Source organism: Perca fluviatilis, chromosome 1 (assembly GCF_010015445.1).
Source record: "Perca fluviatilis chromosome 1, GENO_Pfluv_1.0, whole genome shotgun sequence".
NCBI lineage: Eukaryota > Metazoa > Chordata > Actinopteri > Perciformes > Percidae > Perca > Perca fluviatilis.
In genome coordinates this window covers 36,934,305-36,954,125 of record NC_053112.1, presented here as the reverse complement: position 1 = coordinate 36,954,125, position 19,821 = coordinate 36,934,305, and the positions used below count along the sequence as shown (strand labels likewise).

Below are 19,821 nucleotides of genomic sequence, written 5' to 3'. Positions count from 1 at the left end.
ACGCGGCTCCACTAACTACCTACTGCTTTAGTACGTTGTTATTACAGTGAGTCAAGCTTTTTACTTGAAACTAACCAGATGTAGTTTTTCTTTCAAGTATTTGAGTCGCAATGAGGGAAGTGTCTGTATCACAGAAAGGTCGATGATAGCTTGCCTAATTTCTGATTGTTTACCAAGCAGGGACGGATGAGAAATCGGGGTGCTGTGTAACTAACAACACACACGCCAGCACCCACCTGAGTGGTGCACGGCCTTGTAAGGCTTGGCTGCGGCCCATGGCCTGCCTATGGCAACCAGCTACCAGCCCGGAGAAAAAAAGCTGAAAGAAAGCACACTCACAAAGGCATTACAATACATGCTGGGTTTCCATGGCAAAACGGAGGCAAAGGAACACAGGAAAAAAGAAAGAGAGAGATGTCGCCAATAAAAGCCATGATTCAAAACCTTAAAGGCTGGGTGTAGGGCACAGCTGCACACGCGGGCAAACAAGAACAGAGTAACACACTGATTTACAGACTCTTACATGATCAGAAACACACACATGTATAATAAACTGTCCCACTTCGTAGCGTTGTTAAAAGTTATCCTGCCATCCTACTTGTGGAAGGCTTTTTTAGGACCGGTGGGGGCAGGGCGGCAGCGAGGAGGGTGGGTGGGGGGTTAAACTGTCCATTTGCCTTTTATAGCTGCTAGAGAGAGATCTGGGGGCCGACATAATGACAGGGGGCAGCAGCACAGACCGGACTGACCACAGGACGCACATGTATGCAAACAAACAACACTCATAAAGACACACGGAGACATTGTTGAGGGAGCAGGCAGGAGCTTGCTTTGTTGTTTGAACAATGTTTCGACCCTAGATGCACATACACGTGTGTTTGTGTGTGTGTGTGTGTATGTGTGTGTGTGTGAGTGTTGGGCATTTGGGGTTGATAAAAGTGGAAGAGCCCTGATGTGTTCCCTGTTTAGTTTTTTTTTTAGGTTTTTATGGATCGAAATCTTTCAACCATGCAATCAATATATCAGAGCAATTGTCACTCTAAAATGGGTCGGACATGTTTGACTGAATTTTTTTTTTTTTTTAATAATACAAGGGTGGGGAGAGAAAACTAAGTGTAATCTGTGTGTGAAGTGAGAGGGCGATTCAGCTGCACTCAGGATTGAGAAAGGACAAGTGAGGGAGCTTGTGTGTCTGAGTAGGAGAGCTGGAGAGTAAGACAGAGGGAGAGCGCTTTAGCCTGGCTTTTCTCTGCTGTGCTTTTCAGCTCCTCTCTCACTGTAGAAAGAGGCGTGTCTATGGACCAGTATAAAGTCCAAGGAGAGCCACTCGTGTTGAGCCATTCTCAGGAGCGAGTACTTTACACTGCACACCAGCAAGAGGAGGAAACTGCAGCTGTTACTTCAAAACGTTGCCTTTTGATGACCTGCTTTGATTTTGGACACTTGTAGACCACATTTTTCGGTGTTTCATTAGAGGGCGGGCGAGCCTTTGGACTCAAACTTGAAGACAGAGCAAGACTCACCTGAACACAGTGGATGGATATCCTTCCTGCAACTGTTCATTCCAACATAACAAAAAACTTGTTCTTTCACTACATTTACCAGCCGAGCAGATCACGATCACGAGCAGGCTCCAATTCCTGCGCTGTGAAATTGAATCAGAGGAACGGAGGGGCAATACAGCAGAGGCATTGTGTCTCTGCAATTGAAACACTAACCAGCTGAAAATATCAAAGACCATCCTGGACAAAGCGGTTAAATCTCCCAATTTGGTCTGAAATCTGCAGTTGAATTAGAGAGTGATCAAAAGCTGCACAACACTCAGAGGAGAGGGAAGCAGGAGGGGAGCATACACGAGGGCAAAGGATTGCTTGCAGGTGCCGGGGCTGTCATGGTGCGTAGAGGTGGCGTGGCAGTAGCTCCGTCCTGCTGGGGCCTTTGGGCGTTTGGCGCCCTGTCGCTGGTGGCACTGTGCTTGTCGGACCAGGCCATCCGTTGCCCGGTGTGCTCCGAGGAGAGGCTGGCCAGCTGCCGTCTGCCAGACGGCTGCGAGGAGACGGTGCGGGAGCCCGGCTGCGGCTGCTGCCCCACCTGTGCCCTGCCAAAAGGGGCGCACTGTGGCGTCTACTCGCCCCGATGTGGCACGGGCCTCCGCTGCTACCCGCCGCGTGGCGTGGAGAGACCACTGCACTCGCTGATGCACGGCCAAGGGGTGTGCACTGATGAGAGGGAGGTGGAGGAGAACTCAGGTGAGAGTGAAGGGGTCAGAGTCTGTGTGAACTGATGACAAATGCACTTCTTTACACTTCTTCTTTTTACTTATTGTCAATTACAATACGGCTCACAGCACCAAAGCATTGACACCACGTTTGATCTTTGTCAAGATGTTCTCATAGCATGAAGCATGTAACAACTGTCAGCCACAGCTGACCAGGTCTCTACAAAGACCTATGGCCGAGCAGGCCAGAATATTTGCTCTCTCCGCTCCCTGGGCCTTACCTGAACCGGGCAGAGTCGGAGTCGGGGGTGTGACAATGTGCTGCTTGTTTAACCTAATCTCGGCTAAGCCCTGAACCAGAGCGTGGACACACACCAACTCCTCACGCATGGCCTGGCCTGGACTGGACTGTCTTGCGGCCGCTCGCTGTGAAAGGGGCCCTGCTGTAAGATGCAGAGCAGGCATCAGAGAGGAGAGCGCTGTGCTGATAGCTGAGGTGGGCGTGTGTGCATGTTAGTGTGTGTGCAGGGACGTGTGACTGTGTGTCGTGTGAATTAGTTACCTGTTTTAGTGGAGGAACCTTGGATTAGGCTTGGGAGAGCATTTACCTCATCGTGCCAATGTTAAACTGAGATCCTGCAGGTAGTCGTGTAGTGCAGGCAGTGAAATGAAATGCATTGTGGTGGTACTGGGCATGTGAGAGTGTGTGTGTGTGTGTGTGTGTGTGTGTGTGTGTGTGTGTGTGTGTGTGTGTGTGTGTGTGTGTATGTGTGTGTGTGTAATGGGAGGAGGTAATAAAAGCTCCTGTATGAAATGACTGTAATGGAGTGTGGCCAGTCTGGGGCTATTAGAGCTCTCTGCAATCAGTAATTCACTTGGCGCTCTTTCACGGATGCCCCCATTCCTCCTCCCCCTCCTCCTGCTGCTGCAGATGTCTAACTCTTCTTCTACTGTCGATGTCTCTATTGCACTCTTTTGGTATCGCTTCTTATTCTCCTCTTTGTTGCTGCATTCCTTTTGCAATGAAGAACGTCTGTTTCCACTTTCACACAGTGGGATGTCTAATGCTGGATGTCTTATCTGCAGATCCAGTTCCAGTTCACTGCTTTGACGTTAACTTCTTTTCTACCGATGAAACAGTCTCCACTGTTCGTCTTCCTCTGCTCTCCACAGAGGGAGTGGTGTTGATTTCCATTATATCATATGAGACAATTGTTATGTGTCGCAGACAAGGTGGTTCTTTCATTTGTTCCAGATTATCAACTATCTGGCCCGCCATTGCTTCCACTGAGCCCAGGCTCCCAGACAGTTACTGGTAATAGCAGTAGGCTATCTGCGTGCGCCAGAACACCAACGATTTGGATGATCTTAGCCAATATAAAACTCCCAGGACTCTCATCTTCATTGCAGCATCTGTTTCCCCTGGCCCTGCGTGCACCCCCACCCCGCCACCCCCCCACCCCTAACAAGCCTTCGAGCGCATCGCCCGCCGCGTCCAGCTCCTTCATGAGGATGAGCTCATCGGCACTCTTGCTGCCAGGGCTGAAATGAGAGCCTTCTGCTCTCTGTGCAGGGCCAGCATAGGTTAGGCCGGCACATAGCTTGACTAAATGGAATCAGAAAGAAGAGGAAAGCTGTTCTGAGAATGATAAAAACAAGAGGTCTCAGCTTGGCCCAGCTCTGTCTATCCACACTAGTTTTATCTTGCATAATGTTCTCCCTGAACATTATTTCTGCTCTTTGATGATGCGTTGTCCGAGTTATGGTGCTCTGGAGGGAGTCTTGGGTCCTTTTCCATGGGGCGAGGCAGCGCGTAGATGGAGGATTTTGGAAAGTTCAAAAGTTGTTGTTTTTGGTGTTCTGTAATCTGAGTGCTGAGTTCTGTTTGCCTCCACACTCCTTCTCACCCCTAGAGTCATAGCAAAGCGGGAAAGCTCTGCCCAATAAAAAACTGTAAATCAATTCTTCTGGGCAGCAGCACAGATCCGCTGTATAAGAATGTTCAATGTAAACCATGGCAGCCGAGAGGCATAGGGGAGCGGCGAAGAGCAAACTCCAGTCACAAGCAGGAGATTTCCTTTGTGGTGCATTCACCGTACTTATGCATTATTAAACAAGGGGGTGCATCTGCTGAATACATGTCCGACACTGCCCCGCTCCTAGCAACAGCGAACATGCTAGATAAAAATAGAAGAGGGTTTTTAAAAACCAAGGGAATTACTAATAAAAACGACCCAAGGATAGAGGCAGATATGACAGCCCTTTGAGGGGAAATGAGGGTGTTCAGGTTAATAGTTACAGCTCTGCATCTCGATACTGAAACATACCATATGCATTAAGAAGATTTGTGCTGCCTCATGATTGCCACTTCATTAAAGCTGATTTTCTGTTAACCAAATAAGACAAAAGCTAAGTCAAGGTAGTTCGTGAGATCAGGCTGGCAAGAGTAATGAGCTACTAGTCCATTTTCTTTGGTTCAAAACTGGTTTTTCTCTCAAAATGTATCAACCTTAGGGCTATTCTTGAACCAAATTTCCATAGCAACAGCAAGCATTACCCTGCATCTTATGTCAAGGTCTAGGACAGCTTTGGTGCATCTTAATATCTAATTCTTAGAAACCCTCGCTATCTTAATTCTTAGAATAAATCATCATGCGTGTGTTGGCATCAGTTCCTGCATTCCTGCCGAGTCTGCCCTGGTGTCGTATTCAAATGCTTCCCTCTGACAGTGAACTGGATGTTATTTACAAACTGATACAGATGTCAGATATGAAAGTTTTACGCCTACAGGCACCAGAGGAGCTGCATGAATGAAACTGTCAATAGAGCCAGACTCTGTCCAACCATGCCCAATTTACAGTGACGCACACAGGTCTTTATGAAAGCAGCATGCTAACCTAGATTTTCCTTTCTCCCACGGGGCGAGGACTCCTCGGCACGTTTGGATGTGCATGTGTTTTTAGGGTGCTATAACATTTAACATTTTCGTGAACCTATTGTAATGGTTCACCAATAAAAACAATGCAGCAATCTACATGCCAATGGCTTAAAAAAACGGTTTAAAGTTTATTTTCTGAGCAGTGGTCATTATTGTTAATTCATGCCTTTTATAACAATTACAAGTTGTATTGGTTACTAACATGCCAGGCAGTACGCCCCTTCACTTGCCCGTTAGCCTGGCATTGCCTATCTCCACAGCGCTGCGTAGTTAGGGTCTGGCTCTTTCACACAAACATTCCAGGATTGGAGAAAAAAACGCTATGGGTTGTTTGCATTTCTTTAAACCAATCACAATCGTCTTAGGTGGCGCTAAACTCTGGACGCAGTGACGGTGGCTCTGCTAAATGGTCTCGGGAAGGAACTTGTTCTGGTGGAACATTTGCACCCCGCAAGAGAAAACGCCTCATACTGTTGACACAATACAGTAACGTGAGCTATTTAAATGAGCTGATACATGGTTAAACCTCATTGGCTCTTACCAGTGTATCTCTCTGTGTACTTCGTCCACAGCAATCCCACCAATCGGTTCCCAAAACCTCCCAGTTAGAGAGGAAATGACCTAAACATATTCTTTGTAAATCTTTACAATCATTCCCCGAAACAGAGATGTATAATAATGAAGTAGAACTACTTCACTGCTGTACTTAAGTACTAAAAGTCTGTATCTGTTTATTATTTTTTTCTCCTACTTCAGTACATAATGAGTCCTGAATGTTAACCGTTTGACCCTGTGATGTGAAGCTGATCTAGTTGATCTGGATGTTTGACCCTGTGATGTGAAGCTGATCTAGTTTATCTGGATGTTTGACCCTGTGATGTGAAGCTGATCTAGTTTATCTGGATGTTTGACCCTGCGATGTGAAGCTGCTCTAGTTTATCTAGATGTTTGACCCTGTGATGTGAAGCTGATCTAGTTTATCTGGATGTTTTCACCCTGTGATGTGAAGCTGATCTAGTTTATCTGGATGTTTGACCCTGCGATGTGAAGCTGCTCTAGTTTATCTGGATGTTTGACCCCGTGATGTGAAGCAGCTCTAGTTTATCTGGATGTTTGACCCTGTGATATGAAGCTGCTCTAGTTTATCTGGATGTTTGACCCCGTGATGTGAAGCAGCTCTAGTTTATCTGGATGTTTGACCCTGCGATGTGAAGCTGATCTAGTTTATCTGGATGTTTGACCCTGTGATGTGAAGCTGATCTAGTTTATCTGGATGTTGCTAGCTTGCTAACTTTCCTGTAGCTACATCACACATGTTACTAGCTAGTGTGGGATATGCTTTTTGGGGCTTTAATCGTTACTGTGCTGGAGAGGATGTTCATTTTACTTGCACAGTGTGATAATTGTATGTTATTCCAGTATTTGTTAATAAGTGATTAATAACCCACTGTTATATCAGATAATAGTCGTTATAACATGAATGTATTAATGTACCTTTTTTGGGTTAATTTTAGAAACGTCCTTCATATATCCAGCAATATGCAGTCTTAATACCATGTAAAAAGTTGAACTCCAACAACATGATATTCAAACTTTTTACTGCTTTCTTTAATAACTACATAAGACATGACTTATACTTTTACTTTCAGTACTTGAGTAGTACATTTTAAAATAAACTACTTGCAATACTTAAGTACAAAAAATGTTTAATACTAGTACTTCTAGTCACTTTTTTGATAGAGCATTTGTACTTTTACTCAAGTATAGTTTTCTAGTACTTTATACAAGTCTGCCCTGAAAGAACCAAGCAGGCCTGCCTTGTTGCACGATTGAAGATTTCTTCAAAACTTGCCATTTTCAGCGGGATAGATAAACGTACAGGTTTCCAGCCTGAGATGCAGGGCGAAATCAAACGCCGGCAGATCGGGCTGGCTTTACCCAGTCTAGGCATGTGCATTTTTCAATTTCTTTCAAATGTGTTGCTCCTAATTATTTTCTGCTCCTTAAAGAGTAAATCAAGACAGGACACTGCTGCTGCTCTGCATGGCGTACTTCCGGATGCCTGGTTTTGATCAGTTGGATGGGAAGTGGCCAAAGCGACATCAGGTTTCCCTTTTCACAAAGGCTGCCTTTGTGATATAGTGTCGATTTTACTTTCTATCTTTGCTTTGACAAATGACACTATTCCAAAATTGTCATTGGCCTTACAGCCCATGCTGGCAGTCTTTAATGATGGTCTTACAACTGCACTAGCCATAAAGTCTGCTGATTAACTGATTCAAAGAAGTCTCCTGCCTGGAAACCAGGCTCCAGTGTTGACTGAAGGGAGCAGTTTTTTGGTAGTAAGCCTAGTTGACTTGTCAAGTCGCTGCCAGAAACTGTAGCACTTATCAAAGTGTTACAAAACATTTTGGAGAAGTAGCCTCCCCAAAGAGTATTCATTTTTCAGGAGATTAGTTGCTGTCAAAACAGTATAATCTATTCTATCTAGTGTCGAGACACAAAGCGTATATAAGATTAATAAAGTTTAACTTAAGATCTCAGCAATACTGATTGCACCATTGCTCTACTATTTCATTTCGGTTTCTTTTGTATTTTGGATATCTGAGCTTTTCTTTTAAATAAACATATGTAGGGCTGTGCTGAATATCAATTTTGGTATATTAGAATATTAGAATATATTCTAAGTTACGACTTCTCCATCTCTCTCGTTGACTCTCCCTTCACTTCCTGTCTGTGATTTCCATTCTGAATGACAGTTGAAAGTTCTATTGACAACCATGAACCATAGAAAGCAACGCCACTCGCGCGTCTCACTGAACAGATATGCTTCCATTTTATGAAATGTATCGACCCACATTGACTCCCCCATGTTTGATCAAGGCTTCCAGTCTGTCTGTGAGCTTGCCTGTTTTACTACACTTGCTACGGTGCCCTAGGGATATAAAAATCAGCTGCTGCTGACTGGCGGCTAAGATGTTTATGGAGGACAGAGTCAGTGTGGATTGGATGACTCAACGCTTTAACAAAAACGCTCAAAACTTCGAAGCATTTGGGTCAAAAGTTCAGTGCGTTTGGATAGAAATGTGCTATGATACACCCTTAACCACACCTGTTGCACCTGTAACCACACCCAACGATGATGTCACGGTGTACCGACAAGCCCTGAGGTACATTCTTACATCACTGCAGCAAAATGAGAAGTTAAACCACTAGAGGTCAGACAAAAAACAAGGATTTTCTTTAATAGGAATCCTTTACATTAGTTTTTTTTTTTTTTAAGAATTGTGACGAACATAAACTGAGTGGGGCATTTTACAGTTGAAAAATGACCTGTCAGTACAGTAGTTTGTTACATTCTACAATTTCTTGTTACTTAAGGCAATAACATACGTCAATACAGATATATCTGTAATAAGCTAATATTGGCTGATTCATCAGTTGAGCTTTACGCCCCTTAAGGAAGTTACTCAGCAGCTCAAATGTAAACTCAAATGTAAAGGCTAATCTATCTACCTCACTTCACGAGCGCCTTGTAACTAGTCTCAGTGTATCAAATTAAACAGAGCACAAACCAAGTTGTTTTTCTAAAAAGGTTTTAGTACAACTGTCTCACATAGAGAACTCTCTTTTGGCTTAGATCCGAGATCTAAGCCACTGGAAGTGTAAACCATAGGAAAGGACTCGCTGAGCATAACTAAATATTTATTTGAGGAGGATATTTGTCTCCGAGGTTTACAAGTTCAGCCTCGAAGCCACAAACGGTGGAATTTGAAATCTATCAACCCCTTTAGATCCTTATGTCACTGTTCAACAGACTGCAAAAAGAAAGACATAAATACATATACATAAACAGAGGACTTGGCATGGGCTTAATGTAGATTATGTGTAAATGCAATGAATTTGTAAAGGGATGGTTCCCGAGGTAGAAAATGTGTTCATCTGAAAGAGGAGGCCTGCCAATCAGACTGCTTTCTCTATCCCATAATAACTGATGCTCACATGTCGGGTGGCCAGTGTGACAAACACATTTGCATTTACATCAGTACAGCAGCTGATATGTGACAACAAATACTTGACTAAGAACTAGATTGATCAAGCAATGCAGTTTATTGTGTAATAGATTTGGAATGTGTCATCTAAGTGCTAAGATAATGGAGCTTTGTGGTCACCCTGGTGTATTGATCAGAGCTGTATCACTAGGGCTGGGTACCGAAACCCAGTACGCTGCTTTTTGGTGCTCCGAAACTGACAGGCAACAGGAGAATCACTGCATGTGACGCTAGTTAACACTACCAGTGTTTCCTTTAGGATTCTTTTCAGCAGTGGGGGCAGGTCTGTCCGAACCTATTTCTGATACCGTGGTGGCAGAAATTTTGCCATGGTGGGCCGCCACTACAAAATTAACATAGAGGAAACACTGACTACACTTGGCAGCAGGTAACGTTAGCCTACCGTTAGCTAGTAGCTGGCTTAAACACGGTAAAAATGCTGACAGCTAAACAGTGTAAAGTGTGGCTGTGTCACTGGAAAGGATTGCAACACCGGGACGTAAGACAGTCTGCAGCAGTAGTCAGAGTTGTCGGAGAAACAACCAACGGGACCTCATAAGCTCATGGTGCATTTAATGTTATAGTAAAATTCCCTTCTGCCACACACGCTGTTCTTTAATGTCGCTGACTGTCGTTTTGTGCATTTTTTATTTTTTTATTTTAAGTATAGGTTAAAAAAAATCGTTTTAGCACCCAAACAATACCCAACCCTATGTATCACAGTAATGATATATGTAATAGCACCGGCTATGTAACCGTCTGCTAATCAGATGCTGTATTGACATCTCACTAGGCTATTAAAATAAGACAAAGATTTAACAAATTAATTGATGATGAATTTAACCTGTAGTGGGCTTTGTTTTTGTTTTTTTGTCTTTAATGGATCTTGTTGGCTTGGTTTCGGTTTATTACATTGTACCAAAAGACATAAAAAGACAGGTGAAGACTGTTCCTTATTATATGTTTACTCAAGATCTTTTCTTTATCTTTGCTGTGCACCTGTGACTGGTAATACACTGCAATGTATCAGCTCTATGTGGCTGATAAAGCACTATGAGCATTGTATTTTAAAAGCCAAAAGCTGCTGATCCAAATCAAACGAAACCACACGGAGAAGTGGCAACTTCCTCCATAGAAAACCGCAGTGGTAGCAAACAGGACATGCCACCCCTGACCCACTTCTAAATCACTTTGGCTTGCCCTATGAAAGAGCGTGCAATCGGAAAAGTGTGCACTGGCAAAAGAGGAGAAAGAACAACTTGGAACAAAGGAAACAGCTGAAACCCTGTTGGCTGTTGTGAAGGAAAGTGCTGATGATCAAGCCATAACAGCAACAAGACTAAAAATACAAACAGCCAGACTCCCCCCCCCCGAGACAAGCCAAGCAAGATGACTATGTCTATAAAGTTTAATGAAACCTAGTCATCTTCCAGCTCCTATTGCCAAGTTGTAAAAAAATAAAAAAAACTAGTTATCACCAGAAAATGGCCCAGGATCAGTATCCTAAATACAGCAGGGCCAGCACTAGCTCAAGAACTAGTACTGCAAAGAAAAGCTTGCACTGGTTTGGATTGTGTGCATGTATGCTTTCATGCATTTTAGACCTGAGAAAAGGCTTCACGTTGTACAAGGTTAAGGAGGCTACTGAGCCACCTTCATCGTCTCTTTGCCAACAGCAATTACCTGAATGCCTGGCAGTGACCTAAGATATTAACCAGAGCTCAGATCTGGTTCAACAATCAGTGTGAGAACAGCTTCAAAACGGTAAAACCGCAATTTAAAAGGGCTTTGACTCCAGTGCCAATCTGTAAAATGCCACGGGTTATGAGCAGAAAGCATACACTCTGCCAAGTCTTACAAGCCACAGGTGAAAAGCAGCATGCATGTGCACAGAGAAAGCGCACACAACCCTCATTTCAAGTCCATCTTGTGCCCCCCAAGCCACCAACCAGCTTACACACGTGCACGCATGCATGCACGCATGTACACACGCACGCCCACTTGTGACAATGCAAATGCCCTTTAACAAACTCCATCTGGCACAGACTCAGGTTGTTGTGGAGGGGTGGAGAATGAAAAGGGGAGGGGGGCATTTCCTGAGGAAGCATCTGGCTGCCTGCAGGGCCAGAGGACTGCAGGTTTATAGGGATGCAAAGGTGATGTACAGAGGGTGGCAGAACAGGGGTGGAATGGCATAAAAAGCCTCAGAGCTCGTGGCATGGCTGTGGCGCCGTAGGTGAGTACCAGGGCGAAAGCTTAGGTACGGTTTACCCCCCAGAGCTCTGTGTCCTAAGGTTAACCTGGCCTCATTTTTTTAGAAGGACAAGGGGGAAGGCAGAACAGCTAAGCATTACATTTAATGGACGTTGCCCTACATTTTGCTCATATCATTAAAACATATCATGTTGCACTGACAATCCTGCAACAAAAGCCCTGCAAATGTTTCTAACTGTTAATGTAATACTCAATGTCCGCCTTGTTGTTGAACTGAAGGAACTAAAGCATCATTCCTTGTCCTTTAGCAATGGACAGGCAGGATGAGATCATCCCTGACCACCCAAACAACAGCAATATCCGCTGCAGCCCACAAGACAAGCGCTGCATACAGAAGACCCTGGCCCGACACCCTCCAAAATCCACAAATCAGAGAAGCAACACTGCCAGAGAGGAGACCAAGGCGGCGCTGGTGAGAGAAACCATCTTCTGAAAGCTTATCAGTTTCACGGAAAACAACAAAGCCAGGCAATCCCCCTCTGCAGCACATGCCTCAGCCCCATCAGGTGTTTTCCATTAAGGCTTTAGAGTTCCAAAGCCACAACGTTAAAGTCAGGTTGTAAATGTAAAAATTAGTTATTTACAGACCATAGCATTTAATTGCGGTCTTGCGAAATGAAGTAGAGGTGCACATTGACATCAACATGCAATTTGCTGGTTTAACACTGGCAAGAGCTGGATCCTAACATCCCCATTAATCATTAACAGGCTGGTTTTACCTCATTCATTAAACACTGAAATGTGTAACATGAATGCACAGTAAAGCCACAGTCTCATATAGATATGTTAGGGTTTTTAAAGATTGGCTGTGCCGATTGATTTAAAAAGTCTGCCATAATAATGCATTCGCATGCACTCATTAGTTGGCTTGTGAATTCAATGCAGCCAACTCTCAGCACTATTTGCACGTCCATCTACATGCACAAACAATGTAAGGATGTTGACATTTCTTAAGTGTCAAATTAAAACCTGTGTGATGTTGAATTTAGCTATGACCCCACACCAGCACTTTGAATGTGATTTCAATAAGCAAATCATAATGGCAAAATTAAAGCCGGCATTCCCCCAGTTCGCCTGGTTGCCTGGTATTTACTTCCAAACTTAAAAACGCACTATTTTTTCAGACTGCAGATCTATTATTCCTTACTTTTTATGACTAACTGAAATGATATCTTAAATGATGGTGGCTGGTTTTTAGATTTTACCTAAACTTTCTCATTATTTTGTTCTGAAAATCAGAGCTAATCATTTGACATTCGTTTATAAACAGCAGTTTCCGTACGCCATTGCAAATGTCTTCATACATGATCTCCGTCTGGAACTCTGCTGATGTGTATAAACATCAGATCAATGATTTCTCCGACAGGCTCCGTGTCGTGCTGAGCTACAGAGAGCGTTGGACAGATTGGCATCAAACACTCGCACACATGATGATCTCTTCACCATCCCCATCCCCAACTGTGACAAGAACGGAGATTTCCACCCTAAGCAGGTCTGTGATTTGGAGCAAACGCTCGCTATGAGCTTTTTGAATGACTGAGCTGACCACCATTTGGCTATGTGTACTGGTGAACTGTGAATCCTTATTATTAGGCCAATACAAATAAGAATGCCTGTAATGGGTCGTTGTACTTCAAACTACATCATCAACCTGTGAGCCAAGAGACAAAACATGCCTGAAGCCGATGAAATATTGTCTTACGAGTTCAAGATCAACACAAAAGTGTCTCCAAGCAGACAGTCGTGGTGATGCCAAGAAGCCTTTTTTTCTAATCTCACATAAAAAGGGATTTTTCTTTCAGGAATCAAGCGTTGAACGGCGTGTGTAAAGTGGTTTCCTTTAAACCGTTTACATAATCACTTTATTGCTGTGATGGATGCAATTAGCACTGAGACGCAGTTACTCTTTATTTTTTTTGTTGCTATTGTGCCTTTGCAAGATTGTGCAACTATACAGATAAGAGTGAGAGAATTGGAGAACATAAAAACACAGATAAGACCGCTCTGCCTTGTGTGCAATCAAAGCAGCAGACGCAGAGTGAGTGATAAAAGGAAAGCTGTGCTAAGGCACCAGTCATCAAGAGTCGGAGTTATGTTGATTGTGTAACGTTGGTTGAAGTATCTCCGTCTGCTCTGATTCACAGGCATCTGTTTACTGTTTAACTACAACGGCACTGCGATAAACCCTATTGGGAAGTAAAGCACAGGTCATGAGGGACAACTGGCAATCATTTCATGGCAGGGTTGCTCTGAGATTTTTAACTGGTCTTGGAGGCTCTCACCCAATAAATTTAGGTTTTACACAAACTGTTAAAAGTTCACAGAAGGAATCGCATGGATTTTGTATAAAATAATGTAATTACTTGATATTCTTCTCACAGTTCATTTAAGGCAACTTTAACTGCCAGCTGGGTGTAGTTTGTCTTAATGTATGATCTGTTTATATGAAAACATCTTTAAAAGCTTAAAAGCCAGGTCTGACGTCATCTTAGAGAATTATGGCCCTGCCAAAATAGGATTGACTGCTGTTGTAGGATAATCAAACTAGCCTGTAAGCGCTAACCTAGTGCTCAGTTTTATATAAACCTGCATTAATTGATTCTTTGGGGCAGCGCAACAAGCTGTAAACACAAATCATACTGTCTGTTTATATAACGGTGTAAAGTGTAAATATTATTACTATTATTATTATTATTATTCTATTCTATTCTATATATTATAACTAATTCTATTTTTTTCTATTTCTTAGAATACTTTTTGTATGTGTATTTGTGTTATTCTGATGTGTGTGAATTATTCTTTTGAGCTTCTGTAACAAAGGAATTTCCCCAGTGTGGGATTAATAAAAGTATATCTTATCTTATTGTAACGCTAGTTCTTGTTAGCGTTAACTATTAACTCGTCGTTATTAAATATATATACTTTCGGGCCGTGGGTAGAGAAAGAGCACGGAGACAGCTTCGACTGTAAAACTTGGTTCACTTTAATGACACTCCTCAAGTGTAGGACAACTCAAAACTAATCACAAAACATGCTTCATCATCTCAACATCATATCCCTCCGCCAACATAACTGTTACTGAGTTACAGGCAGGGTATAACAGGTTAGATAGTTCCCTTGTTAACTCAACAGAATACATTATGAAGCTACAATTCATGAAAATATGTGACTTATTTCAGTAAGCCTAAAAAGGTTATCTGTTAACTAAATCGTCACAAAACAAATCTCATCTTACATTATCAATCATCACCTTAACCGAAAAAGCTAGCAAGCAGCTGCCTATTTACACATCCAGCAAAGACGGCGCAACATTAGCATTCTTCATTGCGTTTGTGTCACTGTCTTTTAGCTCTGTTTTGCTCTTCACCAACTCCTGAGGGAAATATCTGGCCTTTTTAGATGCTGAATGCTGCAATGTGTTCACCAGCTAGTTGCTAACGTTGTCAGGGTGCTGTTTGGTGTACAACGGGTAATGTACAGTGGGCTTTTTAGAGCTTTGCTGTTGGAAAGAGCAGCCTGCTTTTTTTTTTTTGCCACTGACAGGCTCAGATTGAAATTATATAAGGGTCTCAACAATATTATGGAAATGATCTTTTAGATAACTGTATTCCAACACAACAAACTCTTTTTGGCACTCTTTCCGACTCTCACTCCGCTGTCTTACGGCAACAGGTCACCTCTCGCGAGATTTCAGAACGACACAGTATAACAAACAGACCCGATCAAGCAAAAGGTAGAAAGAAAGAAAAACGTCTTATTTCTCTGTAGGATCCTTTCCATAATGTTGTCATGTTGACACTTATACCAATCTGAGCCTGTCAGTGGCAAAAACTGCCCCTTTGCACCATGGGATTACACTCCAGCCCGTTTCGTGGATGCAGAGCTCTCGCTCAATACTGGACCAATTTAAAGTTGTTGTCCCCATTAGTCACTTAGAAACTCAAACGTGGGAAAATAGGGTCCAGGTTGAAAAATACTGAATTTCCACTTTAATAAAAAAGAAAAAAGAAAAAAAAAAAAACATTTATTAGATCAGCTTTAATTAATATTTAAACATGTAGTTGAAGAAGCTGCTCCATGTAACTAAAATATTCTATACATCTTTTGTGCCCACAGTGTCACCCGGCACGTGACGGCCAGCGAGGAAAGTGCTGGTGTGTGGATCAGAAGACGGGCATGAGGCTGCCGGGCCCGCTGGAGCTGCGAGGGGAATTGGACTGCCACCAGTTAATGACTGCTACCCTGAGGGATTGAGGAGTGGAGTGGCAGCGGGGGATGCAGCACCAGCTCAATACAACTGGTGCTTATTAGTAGAACTACATGAGGAAAGGACTTGGCTCTAAAGCCTCGCTTCACCCGAGGCCAGCGGTACTTAAGCCTGCGCAACAAAAAGGAAACCATTGAATTGAGTTCTTTTGCTATTTTGTTTCTGTGTGTGAGAGTTGGTGATCTCCGAGTCTTTTGAGCACTTGTTGTGTATTGTTTCTACTATGTGAACTTAAGAACGATAGTCTTCAGACCCATGCGCTTTAAAGTTACAGGTGGCAGAAAATAACCTTCCACAGGTAACTGGTGTAATTGTGATCTTTGTTAGAGAACAACATGTGTGGTTTTGTCTAGTCTAACTTCAGTAGAGTATTCTTGGAAAAGGAAGAAAATGCATTAACCCCCTACCAGATCATCAGACCTGATAAACAGCAGTAGCTGTTAGCATTTGTTTTATTCTCTCTGGAGAACTTTATCAATTGGAATTACTGCGTCAGGATAATCCAGAGAGATTATCAATTAAAGTGTCCTGTACTAGTTTTTCCACACAATTTGTGTAATTGGTTGTAACGTGTGGCTCTTGTTCTACTGTCCTATATGTCGTAAAACCCCACCCATCTGGTAAGTAGGTTAAAACAACGCACAGAATAGGTTTGCAAACGCAAAGTCTAGTTCAGCGACGACACAAGAGTAGCAATAAAAGATGGGGATGAGAACAGATAAAATGAAAAAGGAAAGGACAAAGGAATGCAACAATCCCCTGCCTTGAGTTACCAAATGATACAGTAAGCCATAGCTTTTCACTACATCCAGACCAAAGTGAAAAGTGAGATTAGTTTGAACAACTGTATCTCTGAAAGGCCAGAAAAAATTTGCTTTTTTTGTGTGGTCCAGAGGGACTGGCAGCAGAGCAGGGCTAGGAACTCTGTACACTGCTGATAGGATAATCTTATTTCTCCAGCTGGTGCTAAAATGCCAGTGTGACTTTCATGTTTGTATGAATATGCTTCAACATGCAGGATTTCTCTCCGACAGAACTGCTTAGGAGAACTTTGGTGGTGCTATATACTGATTGTGCCAAAATACAAAAACAAGAAAGAAAATGGCTTCTGCACTTTTTGGGCATTGTTAAGGATTGGAACAGAAGACTGGGATTTTCAGCAAGTGGAGCAATTAGCATCAGCAAGTGTTAGGATCACCTAAATGTGTGACCATCTGCACTAGCTATTGGCAAAGGCTGCTTTCAAAGTGTGTTTTCAATGTTATTGTTACAATTTAAAAGTAACTTCACACATTGGTGCTGCACAATTACTGCAGCTAACTGGCTCAATGCTTCTTTGGGTAGGGTTGTAAATTGCAGACGTGACGTGTCTTAAATATACAAGCAGTGTAATACCTTTTCAATGATTAAGCTCCTGGCAGCACAACAACTCCTAGTTAACATGAAGCTTTGAATGGAGGAGATGTAACAGTAAAGATAACATATTGATTAGGTGGAAACCAGATTTTTTCCTCCTAATCCAACGTTGGTTTTCAGATCATAGGGCATCACACTAATGATTAAAAGGAGTGTATTACCAGTGCAAGTGATATAGCTAATCTAATATTTTAGATACCGTAGGCGAGACTGGGAATTTTCTTATAGTAATTTGATTGTATTGGTGGTGTGCATTATGAGTTCAGGACGGAGTAGCAGGTTTAAGCTAATGCTGGTGTTTGTCACCACCAGATATGGACAGCCTTCTCCATCTGTTCCCTGGGAGACTTTGGTTATTATTGACTCAAGCACAAATCCATTTTGGGTGGATGGGCGGTCATTACTAGGGTTGCTGTCCCACACAGAACACCACTGGTGTGTAGATTACAATGCAGTAATGTCAGATGTTGAAACAGATATTCACTGCTACGGTCACACAATGGATTTCTGATTCTTTCCATGTCTCCACAATCCTCACTCACAGCTTTCAATAGGACTATTTGAGCACAACACACTGAAGGGAGGTTCATGCAGCTCCACACAGAAATAACAGAAAACTATTATTGGTATGATTATTATGCACTTTTGCACATTTTTCCATTTTGAATTTGGTTTAACATTGTTTTGCAGTATTATATGCATATAAACAGTGAGTCTGAGAAAAGTACAATCCTCTAATTTTGGTGCTTCTCTCATTCCGTTATTGTGCAAGGTATTTAAACATATAACCTTCAGGTGTGAAAAGTAGTTGCTTTTCCCTAGGATTCTCCACCATCTAACTGGGGACAGTTGATTATGGGCCAGCCCGTTCTCAAAATTAATCTTACAAATGTTGTCCCTCATGAGCAGACTGAGGATTTCTCTGATGCATCTTCAGTGGTGATATTCTGAACAACAATCCTTGGATGTGTATGTGGATTATATTCATTTTGCTAAAAAACTCACTTATGAAATTTGAATTGTGTTGTTCTAATTATATATATATATATATATATATATATATATATATATAAAATATCAGTCACAATTCCATGCTTTTGGTTCCTAGTGACTAAAAAGACTACATACTGCGAGGAATTTAATCTTATTACTGAAGCCAATGGTCAATTTGCTGGAAAAAGTGTATTGCCACCTGATGACCATGAGAAATGTATCCAAAGGTAGTTTACTAAAACACAGACAGAAAGATAGAACATGGCGAGGGTGGAGAATCATTGCTACAGCTTAAAAATGTCAAAAACCAAATATCCTAAAACTCGTTCCAAAGACTACAAGCAAAGTATCTGGAGACATCAATACTCATTCAGTGAACTGCATGCACACAAAAAGGTTATCATTCATCACCTAATGAAGTGTTACTAAACACATTCAAACACATTTCTCTGTTGACTGTAATCTTTGAGAGAGATGGCAAATAGTTTCGGCTTTGACTTTGTAAAGGCCTTCTAACTACATAAACTGTGTATTTAAGCTATAGTACGTTGCTTGATCTCTAACTTTTGCTGTACTGAACTGTAATTGCATTTTGCGAGAATAGACTGTTCCTGTTTGCCTTTGATATTATCTATTAATGTGTAGAAGATATGAAGTAATGTTTGCATGCATACAAATGGACTGGGGTTGGAAACAGCTATGGTCTTGTGTATCTTGTCCAGAACAGGACCATTATACTAAAACACTGAAGTTATTAAAGAACTGAAATATAGAGTTCAATCAATTAAATGATCAGTTACATTGTAAATGTTTACCTGATGAAAATGTACACGTTGTAATACATCAATTAAAACACTTTAGAAACTACAATTGCGTTGCTGTTATTATAAGTAGCAGTAGTAATATTAGTATTAGCATTGGACAACTGTATCTTATCACAGATATATTGGTATCCAGCGTATTAAAGGTGCCGTAGGTAGGATTGTGAAGATCCATTACTTAGCCAAAAAAATTGAACATCAACCACTTCTCAGTCCCTCCTCCCTTTCTGCTCAAGCCCAAAATGGTCTCCTAAACCCTTGCCCCCAGAAGGGAGTATCCCACTCCAGGTTGGAGGTGGTGCCAGAGGAGCCAGAGTTTTTTTTTTAAAGTTTAAAGTTAGTTTTATAAGTCTTACCTACTGCACCTTTAGTGCGTCTTGGCCAATAAGTCACAGGAAGTATGGAAATGCCATGCTGCAACAATTTTTTGAAAGATAGTTGTTAAATGGAAGTTTTGTTTGTTCTGCTAATATAAATAATGGTTGGAAAATGTTTTCCAATATAGCAGCTTGTCTCACAAAAAGTGCAGATAAATTAAGAATTAACTAGAACATAAATATGAACATTGGTGATAGCTTTTAGTCGTAATGTGGAAACAACATGGATGCTACAAAGAAGATGTGTTGTTGGATTGCTCTCAGCATTTAAACAACACATTGATAGCTGTTTCCAGTATATGCATGACACTGAAGAGCGAAGGAAACGTCTCGGGTAAGTCATGAAATATGATCGGGAACAATTTTTTTCCACTTTTTCTGACAACACATGAATGCAGCACAAATTCCCTATCTTTCAATGTTAACGAAAGTGAAACAATGATTTGCGTATTGGCTCCAAAATGA

The 19,821-nt window shown here is 42.0% G+C and overlaps 2 protein-coding genes across 4 annotated transcripts in view; one reads left to right on the top strand and one right to left on the bottom strand.

Moving 5' to 3' along the window:
- The window catches only part of LOC120557532 (zinc finger protein Aiolos-like), a 60,293-nt gene that overhangs the window by 12,573 nt on the left and 27,899 nt on the right, over window positions 1-19,821 (bottom strand). The gene's annotated exons all lie outside the window — the stretch shown is intronic.
- Window positions 1,326-19,025, top strand: LOC120557586 (insulin-like growth factor-binding protein 4). The gene is made up of 4 exons (XM_039798079.1): window positions 1,326-2,249; window positions 11,731-11,894; window positions 12,849-12,974; window positions 15,599-19,025. Exons 1-4 carry the CDS (start codon window positions 1,892-1,894, stop codon window positions 15,734-15,736), a joined length of 786 nt encoding a protein of 261 aa, XP_039654013.1. The 5' UTR covers window positions 1,326-1,891; the 3' UTR covers window positions 15,737-19,025.